Raw genomic sequence first — 21,960 nt, forward strand, 5'->3', positions numbered from 1 at the left:
AAGCTGAATCCTGCTGAGACTGAGATTCTAGTTTTGGATGGTATCTGGATCTATCTTCATTCAAATATCATCTGAGATATATGGGAATTCTAGAAATATTTCTTGATGATTTTAAAAAGTAAATTGTTTTAAAATTTGTAATAAAATAAAAAGCCACATCTGCATTTTAAGTAAACAAAATGTTAGTGTCCAACCCTTTTAACCACATTAATGATAATGTATAATAAACATCAAGCAAATATTTGAATTGCACTTAATTCTCGGTATGAAATGACCAACAGAGCCCTAATGATACCAGGTTCCTTTGTATCATAATTGGCTGCTCAAAATTTACATCTCACTGCTTGGAATACATTAAGAGGTACAAATAAATTAATATTCTCTATTTGTTTCTTGTCATCTGAGAAGACTCCTACTCTCATATCCACTAATACAATTGCTCCCAAGACTTGGGGCCAGTGTCTATATTTAGAATTTAGAAAATTTCACAGAACAGTTACCAATGGTGGACATGACCAGTCACAAGGATAATTCTACTAGAAGGCAATCTGCTCTCTTCCAAAAGAGTTGAAACAAAATTCCTAACCAGCATGAGGCACAGCATTTTTTGGGAGTCGGTAAGGATGATCCTTTTAAGTCTGTCTTGACTGTTGATTGGATAGATCCATACAATTTCCACGGTAGCATTTCTAGAAGTGGTTGCCTTCTTTTTATATACTGTAGTTGAGAGAGAATAACTAGTCCAAAGTCATCTAACTGGCTTAGTGCCTAAGGGAGGACTGGCATTCATGTTCCCTCAGTCTTTAATTGGATATTTTTAACTACTGCACCAAGCTGGCTCTTATGAGGGCAACTAGTCTGTGAAAAAGTGACATGTGCAAATATTTTTCTGTGATAAATACAATATATTAACTATTTGCTCTCTCTATCAACAATATAGTTGAATATCAAACACACTCCACATATTAGACAAGTTAATCCTGCAGCTCTTTGATTATGCTCCAGATGAATGCTTGTAATGGTCAAAATTTTGAGGAGACAAATTTTATCCTAGCAATTAAGACAAACTATGTAAAGACTCTATTTGGCAGGTTCTAGAGTCAGTTCCTCATTCTTTGTTGACATCTGCCTCTGAGGACAGATACTTCCTTTTTTGAATAATTAAGTCTACCTTGCTGGAAACCCATTTCAAATAAACCAAACCACTATCATCATCTTGTCTATTTCTCAGCAAAGCCACTAAAATGTTTGGACTTTTTGTTCTCCTTGGAAATCATGTGAAAGTTGGACAGTGGATAAAGGAAAAAGGGCTCCATTTTAAGGTGAGGAATGAAAAAAATGAATATTTTCCCTCTCTAGAAAATGGATTTTTGATAACAAATTTATCCCACTGCTAAATTGCTGTTAAAAAAAGCTAGTGTTTATTTTTCTTTCTACAAACAGCAGTGTGGAACTGGCTATTGTAATTTATGTCACTGGATTCTTTTTCAGGTTTTATGACATGAGTCCTGCTATTAATAGTTAAGAGGCCAAACACGGGTTGGTAGTAGGAGAGGTAGACAGAGAAGACTTAATTGACCTTAGGATCTCCAAGTGATTTGCATCACTGAACTTATTGATAGAATCCAACTAGCCAAGCATTAAAAAAAATCCTCTCCATTAAAAGAAATTAGCACTATAATAATTAAACAAGAAACTGCACTGCTTAATAAGGGGTGATTTGTAGAGCTATGCCACTTGTGCTAATTTAACACAAAATCAGCATAGTTCACATGTGATTTGCAATGTTAGGTAGGAAAAATATCATATAGTCAGAAATCATCGGCATGGGATGTGGTATGCAAAATGACTCAACTGCTTTATAAAAGCGGAATATTCAAAACACTCATACCAGGTTTTAATGCCTAACTCCTGCTCCATTGTTTTCTCGCAGCTTCATGTATGTCCAGTTTACAAAATGCAAACACTCACCTGAAGTGGCTTATCTGGTTTTCTAGAAGGGAAGAAAGCCTCTTCTTAATATCTTCAAATCTTTCTTTCTCTTCAACAGTTACAGTCCCAATTCCATCAGGCCTGAAAATTGATAAGATTTAAAAAGGTATTCACATTTTATTTCTTAAAAGCATAATCACACACACACACACAGACAGACACACACACACACTCATTTTTTCTTAACTCACTGATTCTGAGATTCAGAAAGCACTTGTAGTGCACTAGTTATAGTTGCATACAACACTTCCAGTTTCAAAAGAAATGATGGAACAAAGCATAAGCCAAATTAACATATTGGTCACAAAACCCTTCAACAGGAATAATATGATAGAAGTGTTGAACTGAATAAACTGATTACGGTATTTGGCAATTTTGCACAAGATGCAGGAAAGGAATACAGTTAAAGTTGTTCAAGTGAGAGAAGCAATAAATCTACAAACATGAAAAGCAAACAGTTTACAATTTATAGATAAATTTATAGATAAATGAGCAGGGAAGAGCAACGATCACAGCAAATCCCAGAAACAGAACAACAGTTAGAAAATATTGCATTTGTTTCTTTACAGTTTATATCACACCTAAAGGAAAACATTCTTTAACATAAAGCAAGATAGGTACTTTGGACTTTATCACGAGTACTGTCAGAAAAAGGTAGTAGTGAATGTGGGCTTATTTATTTATTTATTTATTTTCTTCCACTACCTGCAGGTCTCCAGGATGTGTACCACCAGGTAGTTCTCAGTTCATTTAGTGACTATTCAAAGTTGCAATGGCACTGAAAAAAGTTATTTATGACTGTATTTCACACTTGTATTGTTTGCAGCATCCCCATAGTGATGGCGTCAAAATTTGGACGCTTGGCAATTGACTCATAGTTATAAAGGTCGCAGTGTCGTCCCGGGGTCATGTGATTACATTTGCAATCTTCTGACAAAGTCAGTGGGGAAGCCACTGTGGCAAGGAAGGTTGTACAATGGAACAAAATTCACTTAACAACTGTCTCACTTAGTAACATAAACTTTGGGCTCAGTTGTGGTTGTAAGTTGAGGATTGCCTGGACCTTGACTTTTTTTCGGCAGGTGAGCACATTTCCAAATAAAGCTTTAGGCTGAGGTCACTCCCCCCCTCCCCCCTTAGAATGCCAAAGGCAGTCAATGTGGAACTCAGAAATATTCTTGTAAATAAAGTTCATTTTTTGGTTTGCATTTATAATGGTCATGTATTCTTATTTTTGATTACATAAAACTTAAAAAACTGAGTTTTTTATGAGATGAGATGATGTCTGGGAAGGAAGGAATCCAGGCTTTCAAGGTTCCGTGATTCAAAACCCTGAGGAAAGAAATCGTGGTTTAAAGCACCAGTTGTAACCGAAGTGACCTAAATTATATTGAGACGATTTCTATACAGGTATCACTGTACAGGTATCACTGGTGCCCATCAAATCCTCTGAATTAATTTTTGTGCTGCTGTACATATGTTCTCACCATTGTCTTTTTACTTGTTTTTTTAAATAAATTTTTTTGTTTTTTATTTTCAAAACAAACATAACACATCCTTCTTTACATACTGTAGAAAGTGTATCAGTTGGTTACAAAAAGGCTTTCGTGCATCTCTTCCACAGTCAACAAACATAATTCATATTAACTCAAGTATTTTAACTCAGATATTTATACATGTTACCATCATCATACCTCCATTTTCATTTGACTATAATTGTTTAAACGTCCTTCATCATAAAATATACCAAGATTTAATACATAACCACATACTGGCATTTCATTTATTATTTCTAAAATCCTCCAATAACACTGAATCCCTATATCCTATTCTAGCTAAACATCCATAATATTTAATAACAAAGTTTTCTAATCTTCCTTTCCAAATCACTGTTTACAATTTACATCCAATTTCCTTATGTTGTACCCATACCTGTATATACGTTGTTATCATTATGCCTCCTTTATTTAACTATATCCTGTATCATAACATTTCCCCCTAATAATCAAGACTTAACTGTACCTAACCTAGTTCTTTTTTATTAACCTTTATATATAATCCAAAAGGATTTCTAATCTTCCTTTCATGGTTACCATTCAATATTGATATCCAATTATTACTTATCATAACACTACACATTGTATACATTATTATTATAAATTATTTATTTAACTATATCTATTGTCACTAATTTTCACTAAGTTTAACTAATTTTAAATTATACTCTTCCATCTATCAACCTGTATTTTTCCAGTAGCAAAACACATATCTTCTGCCATTTGTGGTGTCAGTCCTCTAATCATCTCCTTAATCAACTTTGTATGGACTCCTCTTAGCAACTCCTTGCTTATAAAATCTCTCATGTTATTTCAATGCCCTTCTTCTGTTTCCTTAATCAGCTTATCTTTGATTGTTGGTAGTGTTATCAATGATATTGCTAATAAAATTTCTCTCTTTAAATCCATAAATTCTTTTGTTTTTTCTTCTTCTGTATCTTGCCATCTGGGGTAGGTTTCCCCTCCATTTAATTCCTCTTTCAGTATTCCACTCTTTCCATTTTCAGGGACAAACCAATTTTAATTTCTTTATATTCATTTTCCTCTTCGATTTTTAGGATTTTAACCACCACTTTTTCCATTTGATAAACATCTCCAACTTCATCATATTTTACTGTTAGATACTCTAAGTCTTCCAACTTCTTCTCTATCCTCTCATATGTGTTTGATAATTTCTGTATTTCTGAGAATATCTTTTGCAGACTTAAAGTTTCTTTCTGCTGTTGAAATTGCACTATTATCTCCAGCTAACAAACACTGCTACTCTAGCTTGGAAGATTTTAACAAGATTAAGCATAGATTCACAATAACGTTTTATTTTCACCTTTCTCTGGTTAAAGATATACTTCAAAGGGACATCCATATGCTTTTCTTCTTATCACTCTCTAAAAACAAGCAGTGAGACCTTGGAGTGCCAAGCCAGGATAATCAGTGAGAAAAGTAAGAGTGTTTCGTTTCCAATACACAAACCTCCAGCCCCCGAGTAGCAGTGTTATTGTTGCAATCTTCTTTGTTTCTTTTTGTTTCTTTTTTGTATTTCAAGTTAAAAAAAAAGTCTGATTCTTGAATGAGTTAAAACACCCACAGTAATGAAAGAGGAGAATTTTAGTCCATAGGTTACAAAGAATAATAAAACAAAAAAATAGAAGAAGAGAACTTAATCCATTTGTTTTAAAAGGCTTGCATAAATTCCATCGATGAAGATAGCATTTAAAAAGTAAGATAACCCACTGTCCAAAACCATTTCAAATTTAATTCTGCCGCTTATTTCTTCTGTTCTCCAATTTAAATTAGTTTAAAGTTTTGTATAGGCAGTTTCTTTTAAAACGGTAAAAATTCCTCACCAGCTGGAAACACTTTCTCTTTCCGTATCCTTCCATTTTGGAGCTGCCCTGACTTCATCAGACTAATGGCTGGATTTTTTGTCGCCGGCTTGAAGAACTTCTCTTGGATCGATCAGGGACTTTGCAATGTCCCTAAGATCAGCAAGACATATTCTTCCTGTTCACCGTCTCTGCGGGATGGTTTAGGTCCATTTGGACTACCCAGCGGCAAAAGTATTGACAGCGATCTCAGAGCATTGAGATTGCAAGTCGTCTCATCGCAACATTGGCTCCTCCTCTTGTCTTTTTACTTGTTGAACCAGGCAGCATTCCTTCAAATGGCCAATGATGGAGCATGAAAAATTGCAACTTCTTCTTCTTCCTTCTCTCACAGCTCTGGATTTTTGCTTCAAGGACAATTTTCCCCTCCTCCCCCCCTCCCCAACACTCATATTTTTCAGTAAGGACGAGGAGGGAAAAGGAGCTTTCATGAGCAAATGAGGTCCTACCAATGGGAACTTGTTATCTTGTATGTTGGAGTAGCCAGACTATAGTTCATTGGATTGGTTTGCAAGTTCATGACATACAGGTAGCCCAAAACGTCCATTGCTAAGCAAGAGTTTTGCTCTATTTTATGAACTTTCTTGCCACAGTTGTTAAGTGAATCACTACTGCTGTTAAATGAGTAACATTTTGTTAAGTGAATCTGGCTTCCTCATTGATTTTACTTGTCAGAAGATTGCAAAAGGTAATCACATGACCCCAGGACACTGCAATCATCATAAATAGTAATAGCATTTAGACTTATATACTACTTCACAGTGCTTTACAGCCCTGTCTAAGTGGTTTACAGAGTCAGCATATTGCGCCCAACAGTCTGAGTCCTTATTTTACTGACCTTGGAAGAATGGAAGGCTGAGTCAGCCTTGAACCCGTGAGAATTGAACTGCTGAACTGCTGGCAGCTAGCAGAATTAGCCTGCAGTACTGCATTATAACCACTGCATGCCAGTTGCCAAGCATCCAAATTTTAATCATGTGACCATGGGGATGCTGCAACGGTTTTAAGTATGAAAATCTGTCATTTCAGTACCATTGTAACTTCAAACGGTCACTAAATGAATGGCTCTATGTCAAGGACTACAGGTAGTGGGGATAAGAGTGCCTATCCCCGACAGAAACATTCTTTGCATACAGAAAAAGCAAATAACATTTTTGTGATATATACTATAACTATAGTTATACTAGCAGATTTTCAGCATGAAACAAAAAGTTGAGTACAAAGGCCCATCCAATTATATGATTCAATAATATAAATAAAATTTTGTTTGTTTAATTTAAAGGGTTATTTATGAATAAGAAGCATACCATCTCTTTCAATGTCAAGAATACCATGGAGTGATTCAGGAATTGGTCTGTGGTAGTGTGTGGGAATGTGTGTAATGGAATTCTTAGTCTTCAAAGAGAATGTCAGCTTGTAAAATATTACAGGATAAGAACATCTGCATGTTCTCCCAGCATCAGAGAAGTGAGTAGCAACCTCCCCACTGTGACAAGAGATAGTTAGCAAGAGCATTAAAGAATCTACACACCTAAGAAACTTGTTGATAATGATTTGCTAAAGTACATAGATTCAGTTTTCAAGATTCTGTAATATAATTCCATATTTCCTTTCAATAAAACTCGTTAAAAAGACTTGAAAATCTCCCCTTGATTGTGAATGGCTTCTAAGGGCTTAACATTGCAAAGATATGCAACGTATCTTTTATATATACAGCCTGTATGTAACTGCATACATATACATTATACACACAGACCCAAACATAGACACAGATAATATTTAAACTTTTAAAGAAGAATATAAAAGCGGACACTAATATAAAGTAAGGAAGAAACAAGAATAAGAAAAGAAATATAAAAGATATATAGCCAGTCCTTGACTTACTTCATTTAACCATGGTCTGGAATTACAACAGACTCAGAAATTGCCCACAGTTGCAAAATATTGCACTACCACCCTTCACAGTCTTGGGATAGCGATCGGGGTGCTTGGTAACCTGCTCACACTTAGACCAGTTGCCAAGAGCATGGGGATCATTTGATTGCCATTTGCAATCTTCTCTGTTGGCTTTCCCAGAAAGTAATGGGCAAGCCAGCAGAGAAGGTTCCAAGCTGCTACTGCCGCCTGCCAAAAGGACTCCCTCTCATCTCTGGGGGTTGTAATTAATCATAATTATAATTAATTAAAACATTGATGCTTACTGTAGTTTATTTGTAAATTTTGCAAGCCACCTAAAGTTGATTAGATTTCAGGTAAGACAAACTTATTAAATAAAATTGGCATTGTTACTGCATTTACTTTTCTTGAAAAAAAAGACCATGTTTTAAAGGTAGAACAGTATGTTTTCCCTATTAACTGGTTTGTTATTTCTCATTCTGAATGAATGACAAATTATTAATTTAAGGAACCCTCCTGACAACAACCTACCATCCCAACAAATTGCTAAAGATGGTATATCTCTCTTCTACTACAATGAAACAGTATATTTCTCCAAGAAGCCATGGACAAAGTTTTTGTATTATAAAGCCAATATATATAAAAAAGTGCAATTAATTGGTGTCTCAAAGTCTAAAATAGCTTTACTTCACCATGAATGCAAGTTTGTCCTACAGGAAAAGTGAAAACTCACTTTGAAGATAATGTTGCAGGCTTAGGCAAAGCTGCACATCATTCTGAGTCCTTGGTGTGCAGTCATCATTGATAGGAGCACTATGGTAAAATACAAACCTCCTTCCTGAACTCATAACTTCATAAGTCAAATTAACTCCTTTGCTTGAGAAGAAGATACTTGATCCTTCTTCTCCCTCCATCTCGTAAACTTGATATATACCAGTGGCTAGGTGTATCAACCCTTGGCTTTTATTAGAGTGCATTTCAAGTGTTATAAGCCTTTTACATATTATCTCTCAGCAATCTTTACAATAACCCATCCAATTTCATTGGTAGCATTAGCCTTGCATTAAAGATGAAGGAGTAAGATAAAGGAAGCAGAACCTAGGTTTGTCTCCTAAAATAAGATTTTAAGGTTTTCACAGCTCAGAGACTCAGGCCTGATGCAATGACATGCCTACTTTTTTTGTTTGTGTCACTAAAATAAGATTTATAACTTTGCAGTCAGTTTAGAATAATATTAATAGTATTGTCACCAAAAAAGTCAGGACAGCTTAAGCAGGTAAAGTGCTAAGTGAATATTTTGGCAGTGAAGAATCAAGCATGAGAAACTCTATCCTCTGGTAATGAAAAAAAATGTTGCATCGAAAGGCATATAGCTATTTCTTTCTTTTTAGACCATTTTTACTTGTGACCACTCAGGTGAGAGAAAGTCACATTTCTTTGAAAATAATGTTAAGGGTTCAGTAACATCAGATAGGGCAAACCTCAGACATGTCACCATACACTTTCATAAATGTAATGTGAAAGATTGAATAACTTCTTTCTCCCTCACCCTGAATGCCATGACACTTTATCTCAGAGCCCTGACAAATGGAACGTCCTCAGATTCAGGTGAATTTTCCTGCCTAATTTGACTGTCAGGAGACATTGCACTCTGCAGTGATAAAGAAAACAACCTTGTCATATTAAACTTTGCTAGGGCATGTCTGCATCTGTCAGGAAACAGGCCAGAGGTCTTGATAATGACAAGTGAGAAAGGTAAACCCCAAGAATGTCACCATCTGTCAGGCTCTCCTAGAAGAATTGTTACAGTTCTATAGAAGACCTCACTATCTATCATGTCATACAAAATTGTTGACATGCCTATGAAGTACTACAGAAGTACTACTGACTAACCAATGCAATTAAAAACTATAACTCATGAAAACATATTCTTTTTAATTGCAATAGCACTTAGACTTATATACCGCTTCACAGCGCTTAACAACCCTCTCTAAGCAGTTTAGAGAGTCAGCATATTGCCCCCAACAATCTGGGTTCTCATTTTCCCAACCTCAGACGGATGGAAGGCTGAGAACATTGGTTAGCTGAAAAAAGTACTACCATGCTACTAATTTTTTTCCGGTACTATAGACAAACACTTCTGCTATGAATTTGTAATAGTTGATCTATTTTCACTTGCTATACAAAATCTGTCCTGAGACTGCCAGATCAGAGGGTGAGAGACCAGTATGAAACCAATATGATCCAATTTTTCAACATTGTTATAGGAGGTGACAAAGTTTATCCTCTCTATTTTTCATTAGTGTGGAGTAATGTTTATTATTGTTCTCACTAGAGACAACAGATAGTTAAATTATGAGCTTTTGCTCTTCTGTAAAGAGTTTGATCTCCTAAGAGGGAATGGCAAGAAAATACTTTGCAGCAGAGCGCTTTAAGATCCCAGCACTGCCCAGGTGTGGCCAAGCAACAGTGAAGTGCTTAAGTACATAGTTACATTGAAATGTGCACCTCTTTTAATCTTTTTAATCTTGTCCTTTTATTTAACATAGCTATTGATGAGTTTTCAAGTTTTTGTGGATTTGTATAAATATATGAAAATAAGGATAAGGCTGCAACAAACAGAATTTCCTACAAATCTTTTTCATGACATAAGTGCAATTTGAGGAGTGATGCTAATCAGATGGCAAAGTGCTTATTGGGATTAAAAATGCATCTTCAGCTTTAAAGTGTTTTCCTTATGATTATAGTGTCTTCAATTATTTCTAAGTAGCACCTGGGACTAGCAAAACAATTTTTAATATGAAAATACAGCTATTCTGATCTGTTCTCTTGTAAATTGTAAATAGCGATTTCCATCACGGAGCAAATGGCAACTCTGTTTTACTGCTTATTTCATAGCAAACAACTTAGAAAATCGGTTTTTTTGGGGGGGGGAACTTTATTTCCCCCCCCCCCAAATGGTTCCACTGATTAATTTTTTTAACTGTCAAGAATTGCTCCTTGGTTCTAAGTCGCTTCTCTCTTTGATTAGTTTCCACACATTGCTTCTTGTCCTGCCCTCAGGTGCTTTGGAGAATAGCTTGACTCCCTCTTCTTTGTGGCAGCCCCGGAGATATTGGAAGACTGCTATCATGTCTCCCCTAGTCCTTCTTTTCATTAAACTAGACATATCCAGTCCCTGCAACCGTTCTTTATGTGTTTTAGCCTCCAGTGCCATCTTTGCTCTTCTCTGCATTCTTTCTAGAGTCTCAACATCTTTTTTACATCGTGGCACTGCATGCATAGATGTTATATTTCTATTTCTATATTTCTTCTATTTCAATGCTGCAAATCATATACTGCTCTAGTCCTTCAAATTGATTTACAGGTTGTCCTAGTCCTATGACTGGAATTGAGCCTGCACATTTGATTAAGTCATGATGGTTGTTAAGTGGGTCACAAGGTGCCCACACTCAATTTTATGACTTTTGCGGTGGTTGTTAAGTGAATGCCCCTGGTCTGTAAGTGAAACCATTGTTTCCTGTGGGGGTGTTGTTTTCCAGAAACTGGAAGTAAATGCCAGTTTCTAGGGGAAAAGTCATAAATGCAGATTGTTTGCCAGGCAACCAAAATGTGTTAATGTAACCATGAAACTTCACTGTAGTGTAGTGCTATAAGGCATACACTACAACACAGTAAATAAATACTTCCAATTGGACATTTTCAGAGGTGGGATTCAGCCGGTTCAGACTGGTTCAGGAGAACAGGTTGGTAAATTTTGTGCAGTTCGAAGAACTAGCAAATCGCACCACTGGCAAACCCTGCCCGCCGCTTCCATCCCAGTCACTCCTTATCTCACCTCACCTGCCTAAGCCGTGACATAGCAGCTGCTGCTCTCTGGATCCATCGCTTGCTCACTTGCCTCGATTATGTGGTCCCTGTGGCCCAGCCCACTTGCTTGCCTTCACCCCAGCCTCTCATGCATCCCAGCTACCTGCCTGCCTGGTGAACCTTCCTTCGCCTCTTTGTCAGCGTGAACGGCCTACCACCACTGCCTCTTTGCCTGCATGAACAGCCTGCAGCCACTGCTGCCTTGGTTCTGGCTGGCAAAGAGGCAGAATGCCATTCACACTGGTGAAAAGGCAGCGGCTGCAGGCCGTTTGCACCAGCAAAATGGCACCAGCAGATCAGTGTCTCGGGGCAGAGTCATGCCCAGCTGCACCAACAAAGGCCGGAAGTAGCCACCTGCTATTTCCTGCTGCAAAAACCTTTCAAGCAAGAGATGAGGCATCAGTGAATCACTGTTGCTGTTGCTGCATAAAGATAAGTCAACGGCTCCAGCCATCGCCACCGCTGCTTTGGGCTGCCTGCACCGCCCCACTTTGCCATCAGTGACATCAGGGTCATTCAGTCACATGACACCCCCCCCCCCCCAGCACGCCCACCCAGTCATTAGGAAGATGTGGTTGTTAAATTAGTTGAATCCCACCACTGGATATTTTATAAAAGCCACTATGAATGACAGTTTCTTCACAAGAAATCCACATTCATTGCTAGAGAGAAAATACTTTTCTTTGCGCTGGCATTTTCTTTTCCACCCAATCAAGTATCTCAGATTTTCAGCCCAGCCAAGACTCCGAGAGCTGCACATTCTGGCCTCCTACTTTGCCCACCCCTGGAAGAAATAATTTAAAAAAACAATTAAGAATAAAATTATAACATTGGTACCCACAGGGTGATTTCATTCCTATATGGTTTTCCCCTTTATTATCTCTTTGAAGAATGTTCAGTATATCAGCTTCTGCCAAAGAGAAATGGTAAGATACCATCTAGGGGGTGGGGGTGGGAGGCTTCTTTGTCAATTCAGCTTGCCTCTCAGCAGGGGGAAAAAGTCACTTTGCACTTCATGTATTTCCCACCAACATCATTTCAGAAAGAGATGGACAAAATGGGAAGTCGCAGCATGAAAACCAGATGTAAGATGAGACGAAGAAGAAAACAATAGTTCTTTGCTGTATTTTCTAACTTCACTTAACCCATGCTCTTACTGATAAACCTGTGCTGTATTTAAGTAATTGTGATAATTTTGAACACAACATTTATCTGATTATCCCACTGTGTATATATATATATTTGATAATAATAGTCACATTAATTACTTAATTTCTAAATATGACTATATTTGGATTGTTATATAGGCCGACAATAAAATTAGGGAAATAAGTTAGCTGAGAAGGGCAAGGGTATTTACTAAATGTTAATCATGATTTTGGAGATATATGAAAAAGAATTTCATCTTCAGTTTGTGATGCTTGATTGCAACAAGTAATCTACAAGATATAACTATGGCCTACTAATTTCGTATCATGCTTTCATTACAACTTCAGTGAACACCTTCTGATTTATAAAATGTATTTATAGAGAAACACAAAAAGAAGAGAAAAGAGGGGATATAGAAATACAGAAAATATGAACAAAAAGATTGCTATGAATTGTTTCAATTGGATGCCCAGTGTCTATGGGGAGGACAAACTGTCTAAATAACAAAATATATATCATGATTCAAACTCTGCCTTTTATACTTATATTGGGTCATCCTAACACAAACAAGGGGTGAAGATTGCTTCATAACAGAATCTTACAGAATTGTAAGGGACCTTGGAGGTCTTCTAATCCAACCCCTTGCTCAAGCACGAAACCATATACTATATCAGACAAGAGGTTGTCCAATCTCTTCTTTAAAATCTCCAGTGTTGGCTTTATATTGATATTTGTGGCTAATGCATTTTAACTGAGAAGGTTTTTGCAGCTTCTCTGACATGGAATGAATGTCAGGCTGCAACATTCAGGCAATACCTTTTGTGAAACATTGAGTTAAAATAACAATTTAGGTCCTAAATTCTAAGCTTTCTTCATTTATTTACTACACCTGTCAGTGCTAGTTTTGATTGCTGTTCTTTATAGACTTCTTGCATGAGAAGCGAAAATTCTTCAAAGAAAAACCGGAAAGCCCAGTTGCCTCTTGAAAAAGCACCTTTGAAACAACCATGATCGGGATGACTGAGAATCTCCATAGACATTTATAGACTCTACTTTCAACTAAATTATTGTTAGATTCGGGCAACGAGAGAACAGACTGCGGACACGTAGTGACTTATCAGCTCTTTATTAGTAATGGTAGTGATCCAGCTTGCTCTGTGGTCGGAGGGTTCCCCTTTTATAGGAATCGGGTACGCCTCTTGACCAATCAGAATGATACCTGTTTCCCGCCGTAGCGGCGGACCAGAGTGGAGACTTGCTACGATATATGTTAATATCTAACACCCCTCCCCTCTTAGACGGTGCATTCCGGTTGGTTACATAGTCCTTGAGATACGTTGGTGTTTGCCTTACACGGGTAGAACATCGCAGTTCCGGTTGGTCTGGAGTGGTTTCAGGATCGGTTGCTTTCTCCGCCTTGCATTCGGGGGTCTGCAGACTTTCGTTGCTTTGGCATTGTTCGGTTTCTCTTTCGACCTCTTGTTCTACCCTGGGTTCGTAGGTATCGTGGTTCTCTGTGTTGGGGCTCTCGAGTGGCTGACTCTGTGCTGGTAGGTAGTTTTCATCGTCAGCCCGCAGGTCTGAGTGAGCCAGGCGACCCCGTAGTTGATCGATGTGCCTTTTCCAATTCCGCCCATCTTCCAGCTCTAACAGATACGATCGTAGACCCGTGATGCCAATGACTCTTGCCGGCATCCACAATGTTCCCCCTGTATAGTTGTGGGCGTATACTGAATCCCCTATGCAGAAACTCCTAATTTTGCTTGTAGAGTCTGGGGGAGCTGTGGCAGAGTAGTTTGGGTGCAGACGGTCCAGGTGAGACCGTAGACGGCGGCCCATGAGTAGTTCAGCGGGGCTCCTACCCGTCGTTGCGCTGGGGGTGATATGCTGAATTAAGAGGTAATGGTTTATGCGTGTCTGCCAATCACCTGGACCCATCCTAGCGAGGGCCTCTTTTGCGGATCGCACCATTCTCTCCGCCTGTCCGTTCGATGCCGGATGGAATGGCGCGACGAGGGCATGCCGAATTCCCTGACCTGCTAAAAACGTTTCAAATTGTATGGCCGTGAATTGGGGCCCGTTATCGGAGACCAGGAGGTCGGGCAGGCCATGAGTGGCGAAAAGTCGTCGTAGAACCTTAATGACTGCTTCTGCCGTGGTTGAAGTCATTAGGACTACTTCCAGCCATTTGGAGTATGCATCCACAATTATAAGGAAGGTCTGACCTTGGACTGGCCCTGCGAAATCGATGTGTATTCGCGACCAGGGTGCTTTAGGTTTCTCCAATTCTGTGGCTGGCGCTTCCGGGGGTGCTGGTCTCGATTCTTGGCGAGAATGCTTGTAATGCTTCTAATACATTTCTACATAACGCATAAGGAATAACAACTCGATCCCCCCACAATAAACAACCTTGCAACACAGAAAGTTCATCTCGTTTCCCCCAAAATAGCTTGAATTCCGGGCCCACGTTCCCCTTCGGCCACCCCCTCCAAACCCATGTTTGAACTTGCTTTATTATATTGTCCTTAGAAGAGAACCTGGCAACGTCGCAGGACAAAACCGGTCCTGAGTCCAAACAGTCAATGAGCAACACCAGTACTTCGGGAGTGGGGTCTGGCAAAAGGTCCGGGAGTGGGCAACGTCTGAGTGCGTCTGCGTGTCCTAGGGTGGAGCCCGGTCGATGTATCAGCCTGTATGAATATGCAGCCAGGAAAACAGTCCACCTGGTCATGCGTGGAGAAAGGGAGACTGGTGTGGGGCGGTTTCCCGCCAAAAGTCCCAACAGCGGTTTGTGATCCGTAATCAGCTCGAAATCGCGCCCATAGAGGTATTCATGAAAACGTTTAACTCCAGCGACAGCGGCTAATGCTTCCCTGTCCATCTGGCTGTAGTTCCTCTCGGCTGATGAAAGAGTCCTGGAGTAGAAGGCGATGGGTGCTTCGTTCCCGTTTGGCATTCTGTGGCTGAGGACTGCGCCGACACCGAACGGGGATGCATCGCAGGTCAACACTAGTGGTAGCGTCTGGCTGTATTGGACTAGTAGTGAGTCGGTTGTGAGTAGTCGCTTGACTGCGGTGAAAGCTGCTGCTTCGGATCGTCCCCATCTCCATGGCGCGTTCTTCTGGAGTAGTCGATGTAATGGCTCAGCAACGGTCGCCTTCTGTCTCAGAAAAACGCTGTAGAAGTTAAGTAGTCCGAGGAAGGCCTGCAACTCGGTCTGATTTCGTGGTGTGGGGGCGTCCTGGATCGCCTTAATTTTCTTTGAAGTGGGGTGTATTCCCTGACCATCGATTCTATAACCCAGGAATTCTACGCTAGGCACGTTAATTTGGCATTTTTCCTTTTTGAGGCGGAGGCCCTTTTCTCTGATTCTGGTCAAAACAGTTCTGACTCTTTTTAATAGTTGCTCCTCGTTTGCAGCGGACACCAAGATGTCGTCGAAATAGGGGACGACTCCCGGTATCCCTTGCAAAAGCCGTTCCATGATGCTCTGGAACAGACCTGGAGCGATACTCACACCGAATTGTAGCCGGTTGCATTTGAACGCTCCTCTATGCGTCACTATAGTTTGGGCCTCCGCCGTGGCGCTATCCACAGGCAATTGCTGGTAAGCTTGTGCCATGTCTAGTTTAGCAAATATTTTCCCTGGCCCCAACGAATGCAGTAAGTGTTGTACTACGGGCACAGGGTATGCGCTTTGTTGTAGCGCGACATTTATTGTGCATTTATAGTCCGCGCAGATGCGGACTGATCCGTCTGGTTTAACTGGGGTCACGATGGGAGTTTCCCAGCGCGCGTGATCCACCGGCTCAAGGATTCCTTGCTCTACTAGCTTGTCTATCTCTTTATCTATTTTTGGGCAGAGTGCAAAAGGCACTCGTCTCGGTTTGAGTCGGATTGGCGCCACTTTGGGGTCTAAATTGAATGAAATTGGTTTACCCACATACTTACCAAGACCGGGGCTGAACACGTCCTTGAACTCCTTAAAAATCTGTTCAGCGCTGCTGTTCTCCACGGCATTGATCCCGGTAACTTCTAGCCCCAGGGCTTCAAACCAATCTAGTCCAAGAAGGTTTTGTAACGGCGCACTGGCGATGGTCACGGGCAGCTGGGCTACGATGTCTTTGAAACGAATCTGGAACGTGCCTTGGCCAACGATGGGGACTCGGTTTCCCTGGTAGTCTCGTAGCAGGATGTCTGGTGCGCGTAGTTGGCTCTTTTTGAGGCTAGGAATAGCCTTTCTCATGGAGGCCCATGAAATGATGGTCAAAGACGACCCTGTGTCCACTTCCAGCTCGCAGGGAGAGCCCTCCAAGAGGACTGTGACTTTCAGCTTCTTAGGCCGCTTGGTGCGGACCTGGCTTATTGTGGTGAGATACGTTCGCAATTCCTCTCTCTGGGTCAACTCTATCTCAGCATCTGTATCCTGGAAATACTCTCGTTGAGCGTCTTGGTAGAACGCTCTCTCAGCTCTTTGTGTATACTCTCTCTGGGGAAACGCCCTTTCAGCTCTTTGGGGGTTGTCTCTCTGGGTCAACACTTGTGGATTTCTCTCTGGGCGCCCTTTTTGATTTCGCCAAGCCCCTGAGTTGGGCTTCTGTTGGCGGTATGTAAACGGCTGCCGTGAGGCAGGGACTTCGCTCCGACACACTTGTGCGATGTGCCCAAGTTTGTTGCAGTGTGAACAAACAACGTTCCTGAACCGACAGGTAGACCGGGGTGATTCCCTCTGCAGCTTGTGCAGGGCGGCAAACGGAATCCGGGCCTCCCCCCAGGCCTCATGTGACTGCTCCGCATCAGGTGACTGTCCTCGAACTCGGGATCCTCGTCGGGGTATGTGTCCTCGTAGTGGACTCTGGTGTGTCTGGGTGCTGGCTGGCTCACGTTGAATCCTCGTTGTATGGTTTCCGACGATCTTTCCGCTGACTCTGATGCTCTTGCTTCGTTTAGTGCTATTTGTAGGGTTAAATTTGGGTTTGCCAACAGCCTTTTTTGTAGCGAGATGTCCCTTAACCCACAAACAAATCTTGCCCGGATGTGCTCGTCCAGATCCCTGAACTCGCAGTGAGTTGCTGCTTTTCGTAGGGCTGCAACATATTGGTTGATTGATTCTCCCGCCTTCTGGTTCCGCGTGTTGAATTCCTGGCGGCAAACGTGGCGGGAAGGTTTTGGCGCGTAATGAGTCTGTAGAGTCTGTTGCAACGCCGTCCATGATACCGCTTGTATTGGAGTAGGCGCGGTGAGGTCTCTGGCCGTGTTGAAAACTTCTCGCCCACAGTAGCCGAGGAAAATGTTTTTCTTTCGGGCATCTGTTATCCCCGTGTATTCGTTCGCTTCGAGAAAACACTCGAAACGAATCATGAAGGCCTCCCATTCGTCGTTCGTTGGGTCGAATGGAGCGGGTGGAGTGTGCATCGCCATCTTTTTTCCGTTTGAATTTGCTGCGCTGCGGTGTCCTGAGATGGCTGCTGGAATTTCTGCCAAATTCCTGGACTGGATCGAATCCTGGGATTCTGTAGTAGCTCTCAGCGTCCTGTCTGCCTCTCGATCCCACCTTCGTCGCCAATGTTAGATTCGGGCAACGAGAGAACAGACTGCGGACACGTAGTGACTTATCAGCTCTTTATTAGTAATGGTAGTGATCCAGCTTGCTCTGTGGTCGGAGGGTTCCCCTTTTATAGGAATCGGGTACGCCTCTCGACCAATCAGAACGATACCTGTTTCCCGCCGTAGCGGCAGACCAGAGAGGAGACTTGCTACGATATATGTTAATATCTAACAATTATTGTATTTGCTGTTTCAAATAAATAATGGGTTTGCTTTTTTATTTTGAGTCTGTAAGTTCCCTCTGGTCAGATTATTTGACCACTCTGGTACTTCTTTCTAGGTGTTTCCAAATTGTCCAATGAAGATGAGCTTTACTTATGAGTGAAGAACTTTATTGGAACTGCTTCTTGAAAATGCTCAAGATCCTAGTGATATTTTCTGGGTGTAAACTAAGAGGTCTGGAAAATATTTTCATCAGGATAGCCTCAAAAAAAAAAAAAAAAAAAAAAAAACCCAACCACAACATTTATTGTCAGATCTTGAAATATGCACACAAAATGGAGCACCTCAATGAATCTGCAAAGGCCTATTTTTATTAGCTGTCTTACATTTAGGCCATAAGCTCCATAGCAGCATCCTGTGAGTAGATAATAAGAGTAACTTGTTTTACGGAATAGAAAAGTAACTTGCACTACTATGTAACATGCTTTCGAAATGTTTTTTGCCAGGCTAGTAATAAGGTGATAATGGCCCTATTAACAACAGGATACACTGCTCATCTCATACACCCAAACCATTTAAACACTGGGCCATAAAAAACCCTTTGTCTTGACGTTGTCATCTTTCTCCTTGACAGCCTGACTTAGAAAATTAAGAAGTACAATCACATAGAGCAGCCTAGAACTTTGACCTATCATACATTGTCTGTAAAATTCTTTCCCCTCCCTCTATATTATTGTAAATGAATGAGTGGATGTTATTATCTGTATGTGTACAATCCTGAATGAGTGCTTCTATTTGTGTCCTTGACTTACCTTTCTTTTCTCCCCTTTTCTTCATATTTCTTTTTCTCTATTTCAGATATCTTCATACCAGCCAGACTCCCTATTTACAACAGTAATCTATTCTTTCATTTCTGTAACACTTGTAATGCTGCACAAATACAGTGGTTTGAATAGAAGGAATACATACAGAATGCTCACCATCCTGGAAGAAATATGATTGGAGATTTCTATGGGGCTGCACCATTGTCCTTCACTTAATAGATAAAAGAAATAGTTCTACCTTCCTTTTCAATTCTTGAAAACAAGTTTGGGCAATTATCAGTTATTCTGTATTGAATGTTAACTATCAACATTTTCAAAATAAAGCAATATAAAAGACTAGCGTTGTAAATAATCAGACTTCCATGCAGAAGTTTCTCTGACTGAATTGGACTGTTTAGGAGTAAACATGAAAAGAATGCTATGAAATCTTGATTTAAAAAGTAAATAAAAGCTAATATTCATTCACCAAATAAAACAAATTTTAGGAAAGGGTTGTATCTCTGCAAAGACTTCCGTGTAAATTCTAAAGGACTGTATTTCAAGTGGCCCCATGTGTACTTGACACTAGTGGTAGGATTCAACCCACTTAAACATTGATTCGCCGAAAATGTGAGCGTGTGCGCATGCATGGCTTCCACCACATGGTGAGGATCAACCAAGCAGCCTTTTGGGGCCTGCTCCGCTCCATCTCTGCTCTTTGGGGCAGTGGCTGCTTCTCTCCACTGCTGCTCTTGCTTGGAGAGAGAGCATCTCTTGTGCAATTTAGCAGCTGTGAGCTGCTGCTTTCCTGTAAGTCCCCTCCAGAAAGCGCGCAGCACAGAGAAGCAGCAGCCTTGTTGAATGCTGGTTCTCTGTGCCACAGCGCTTTCCAGATGGGACTTAGAGGAAAATGGTGGCTCACAGCTGCTAAATTGCACAAGAGGTGCTCTCTCTCCCAACAAGAGAAGCAACTGTTGACCTGGAGAGCACATGGAACATCTCCACGAGTGACTGAGGCTCGGCAAGGGACGGGAGAAGCAGCTGCAAGATCTCCACTGCAGCGCTTTCCGGATGGGACTTCTTACAGGTAAAATAAACATCCGGTCCGTTCCCAAACCACTTTGGTCCTCCTGTGCCCACTCCGACCCTCCCCATCGGCTTAGCGTGGCAGGCTGAATAAATTGTTCGGTCTCGGGGGCAGTAGTTTGAAGCCAGAGGGGGGCAGTGGCATGCGGATGGAGGCCCAGGGTAAGACTGGAGCTGGGGAATGGCACATTCCTCGACCCAGCCGAGGCAGGCGGCAAGTGGGCAATGGCTCTGGAGCAAGGCTAGAGCTGGGGAATGGTGCATTGCCCCGACTTGGCTGAGGTGGGTGACGGCTCTGGGGTAAGGCTGGAGCCTGGTAATGGCATGTCCCTGGGCTCTGACCCGAGGCAAAAGGGTGGCATACTTACCTTTGGTGAGCAGAGCGATGAGGCACAGAGTTCTGGACCATGTGGCAAAGGGAAAATAATATATAGGGCAGGGTGGAGAAGGGTGGGCTGGGCTGGGCTAGCCAGTGGTTGATTTTACCGGTTCTCCGAACTGTGCAAAATCAGAACAGTTTGCCCGAACTGGTCCAAACTGGCTGATTTCCACCCCTGCTTGATACTAAGGAAGAAGGATACTCTGATTACAGGTATCGGAATTCTGGAACGATATTATTATTTATCCCACTTTTCTTTATATATTTTGGTCACCTCAAAACTCCTCATACTTAATTCTCCTGTCTCCTATTTTCTCCATAGCAACAGTCCTGTGAAGTGCATTGGGCAGTGTGTGTGTGTGTGTGTGTGTGTGTGTGTGTGTGTGTGTCTGTCTGTCTGTCTGTCTGTCTCAAAGTCACCAAGCAGACTTTCATACCCATGGGAGGCCTGGAACTCGTACTTTCGTGGTTCCTAGGCTAGCCTTTAACCACTGCACCAATTTGGCTCTCTGTTGGCTAAAATTACTCCTTTTTTTTTTCAGAAGCACTAAGTTCTTCTCTAAATGATTAGGCTTGGTAATTATGAATCAATATGGAAAATATCATTTTTGTAACATTATGAGTTTTAAAAGAAGTTATTTGGGCTATGATTAAGTAATCTGTGCAATGTGCTATATTTGGAAACCCAACTAGATCAATCCATGTTATTCAGGAATGTGTTTCTGAGTGGTTAACCTACATCATTTAGGCTGGCATAGTATTTAAATCAAATAATTGTTTCCAAACTTTGAAAAGCTCTAATACTAGGATGTCTTAGTGCCCTCCCAAAACAATTCTTCAGGGCAAATATATAAAAAAGTTACATATGAGCTAAGATTATGTACTGAAGGACCCATTGAATCTACACCCCTTGTTTCATTTTCTTTAAAAAATGTTGTATAACTCCCTGTGTGGTGAAGTAACCAGAAAATTTTGACTTATTTTACATACAGCAGTTCCTGTTAGATCAGTAATATTATATGAAACAAATTAAACCCTTTTGTGTAATCTTAACCTAAACACTCTGTTAAAAGTTCAAATACAAAAAAGAACAGAAACGAACAACAAAAATAATAGATAGTAGACTATTAGAAAAGGAGGGACTCCTGAGAAATTCAGCTCTCCAAGGTTGTCCTAATTTGCTGTTGTTAATTATAGGAAGTGGTCAACCATGACAGTGACAACAGAACCCATCTTTTTTTGAGCAAAATAAATTACCGTAACCTCTTTAGCTGTACTGAAATTGGCCATGTCTTTTTTTATGCCAATTTATATATCACTGAATTTGTATTATGAAAGTTCAAATATTTACTAATGTTTTACTTTACTAGTTTTAACAAAACAAATTCCAAAAGAGTAAGCAAATCACGTTAATGTTTTCAAAACTGTATTCATTCAAATACACATGTGCACACAGACACAAAATCAATCAATCAGAATAGAGCTGGAAGGGACTTTGGAGGTCTTCTAGTCTAGCCCCCTGCTCAAGCAGGAGACCCTATACCATTTCAGACAAGTAATTGTCCAGTCTCTTCTTA

The 21,960-nt window shown here is 40.6% G+C and overlaps 1 protein-coding gene across 13 annotated transcripts in view; it reads right to left on the bottom strand.

Annotated features, from left to right (window-relative positions):
• The window catches only part of CADPS2 (calcium dependent secretion activator 2), a 364,417-nt gene that overhangs the window by 126,023 nt on the left and 216,434 nt on the right, over positions 1-21,960 (bottom strand). For all 13 annotated transcript variants that reach the window (XM_081957016.1, XM_081957023.1, XM_081957020.1 and 10 more), the window contains exon 14: positions 1,972-2,073. In XM_081957016.1, coding sequence (XP_081813142.1) covers positions 1,972-2,073 — 102 coding nt within the window. The remainder of the gene's footprint in view (positions 1-1,971; positions 2,074-21,960) is intronic.

The sequence above is a fragment of the Natrix helvetica genome (genome assembly GCF_964273705.1).
Source record: "Natrix helvetica genome assembly, chromosome: 6".
Lineage (NCBI taxonomy): Eukaryota > Metazoa > Chordata > Lepidosauria > Squamata > Natricidae > Natrix > Natrix helvetica.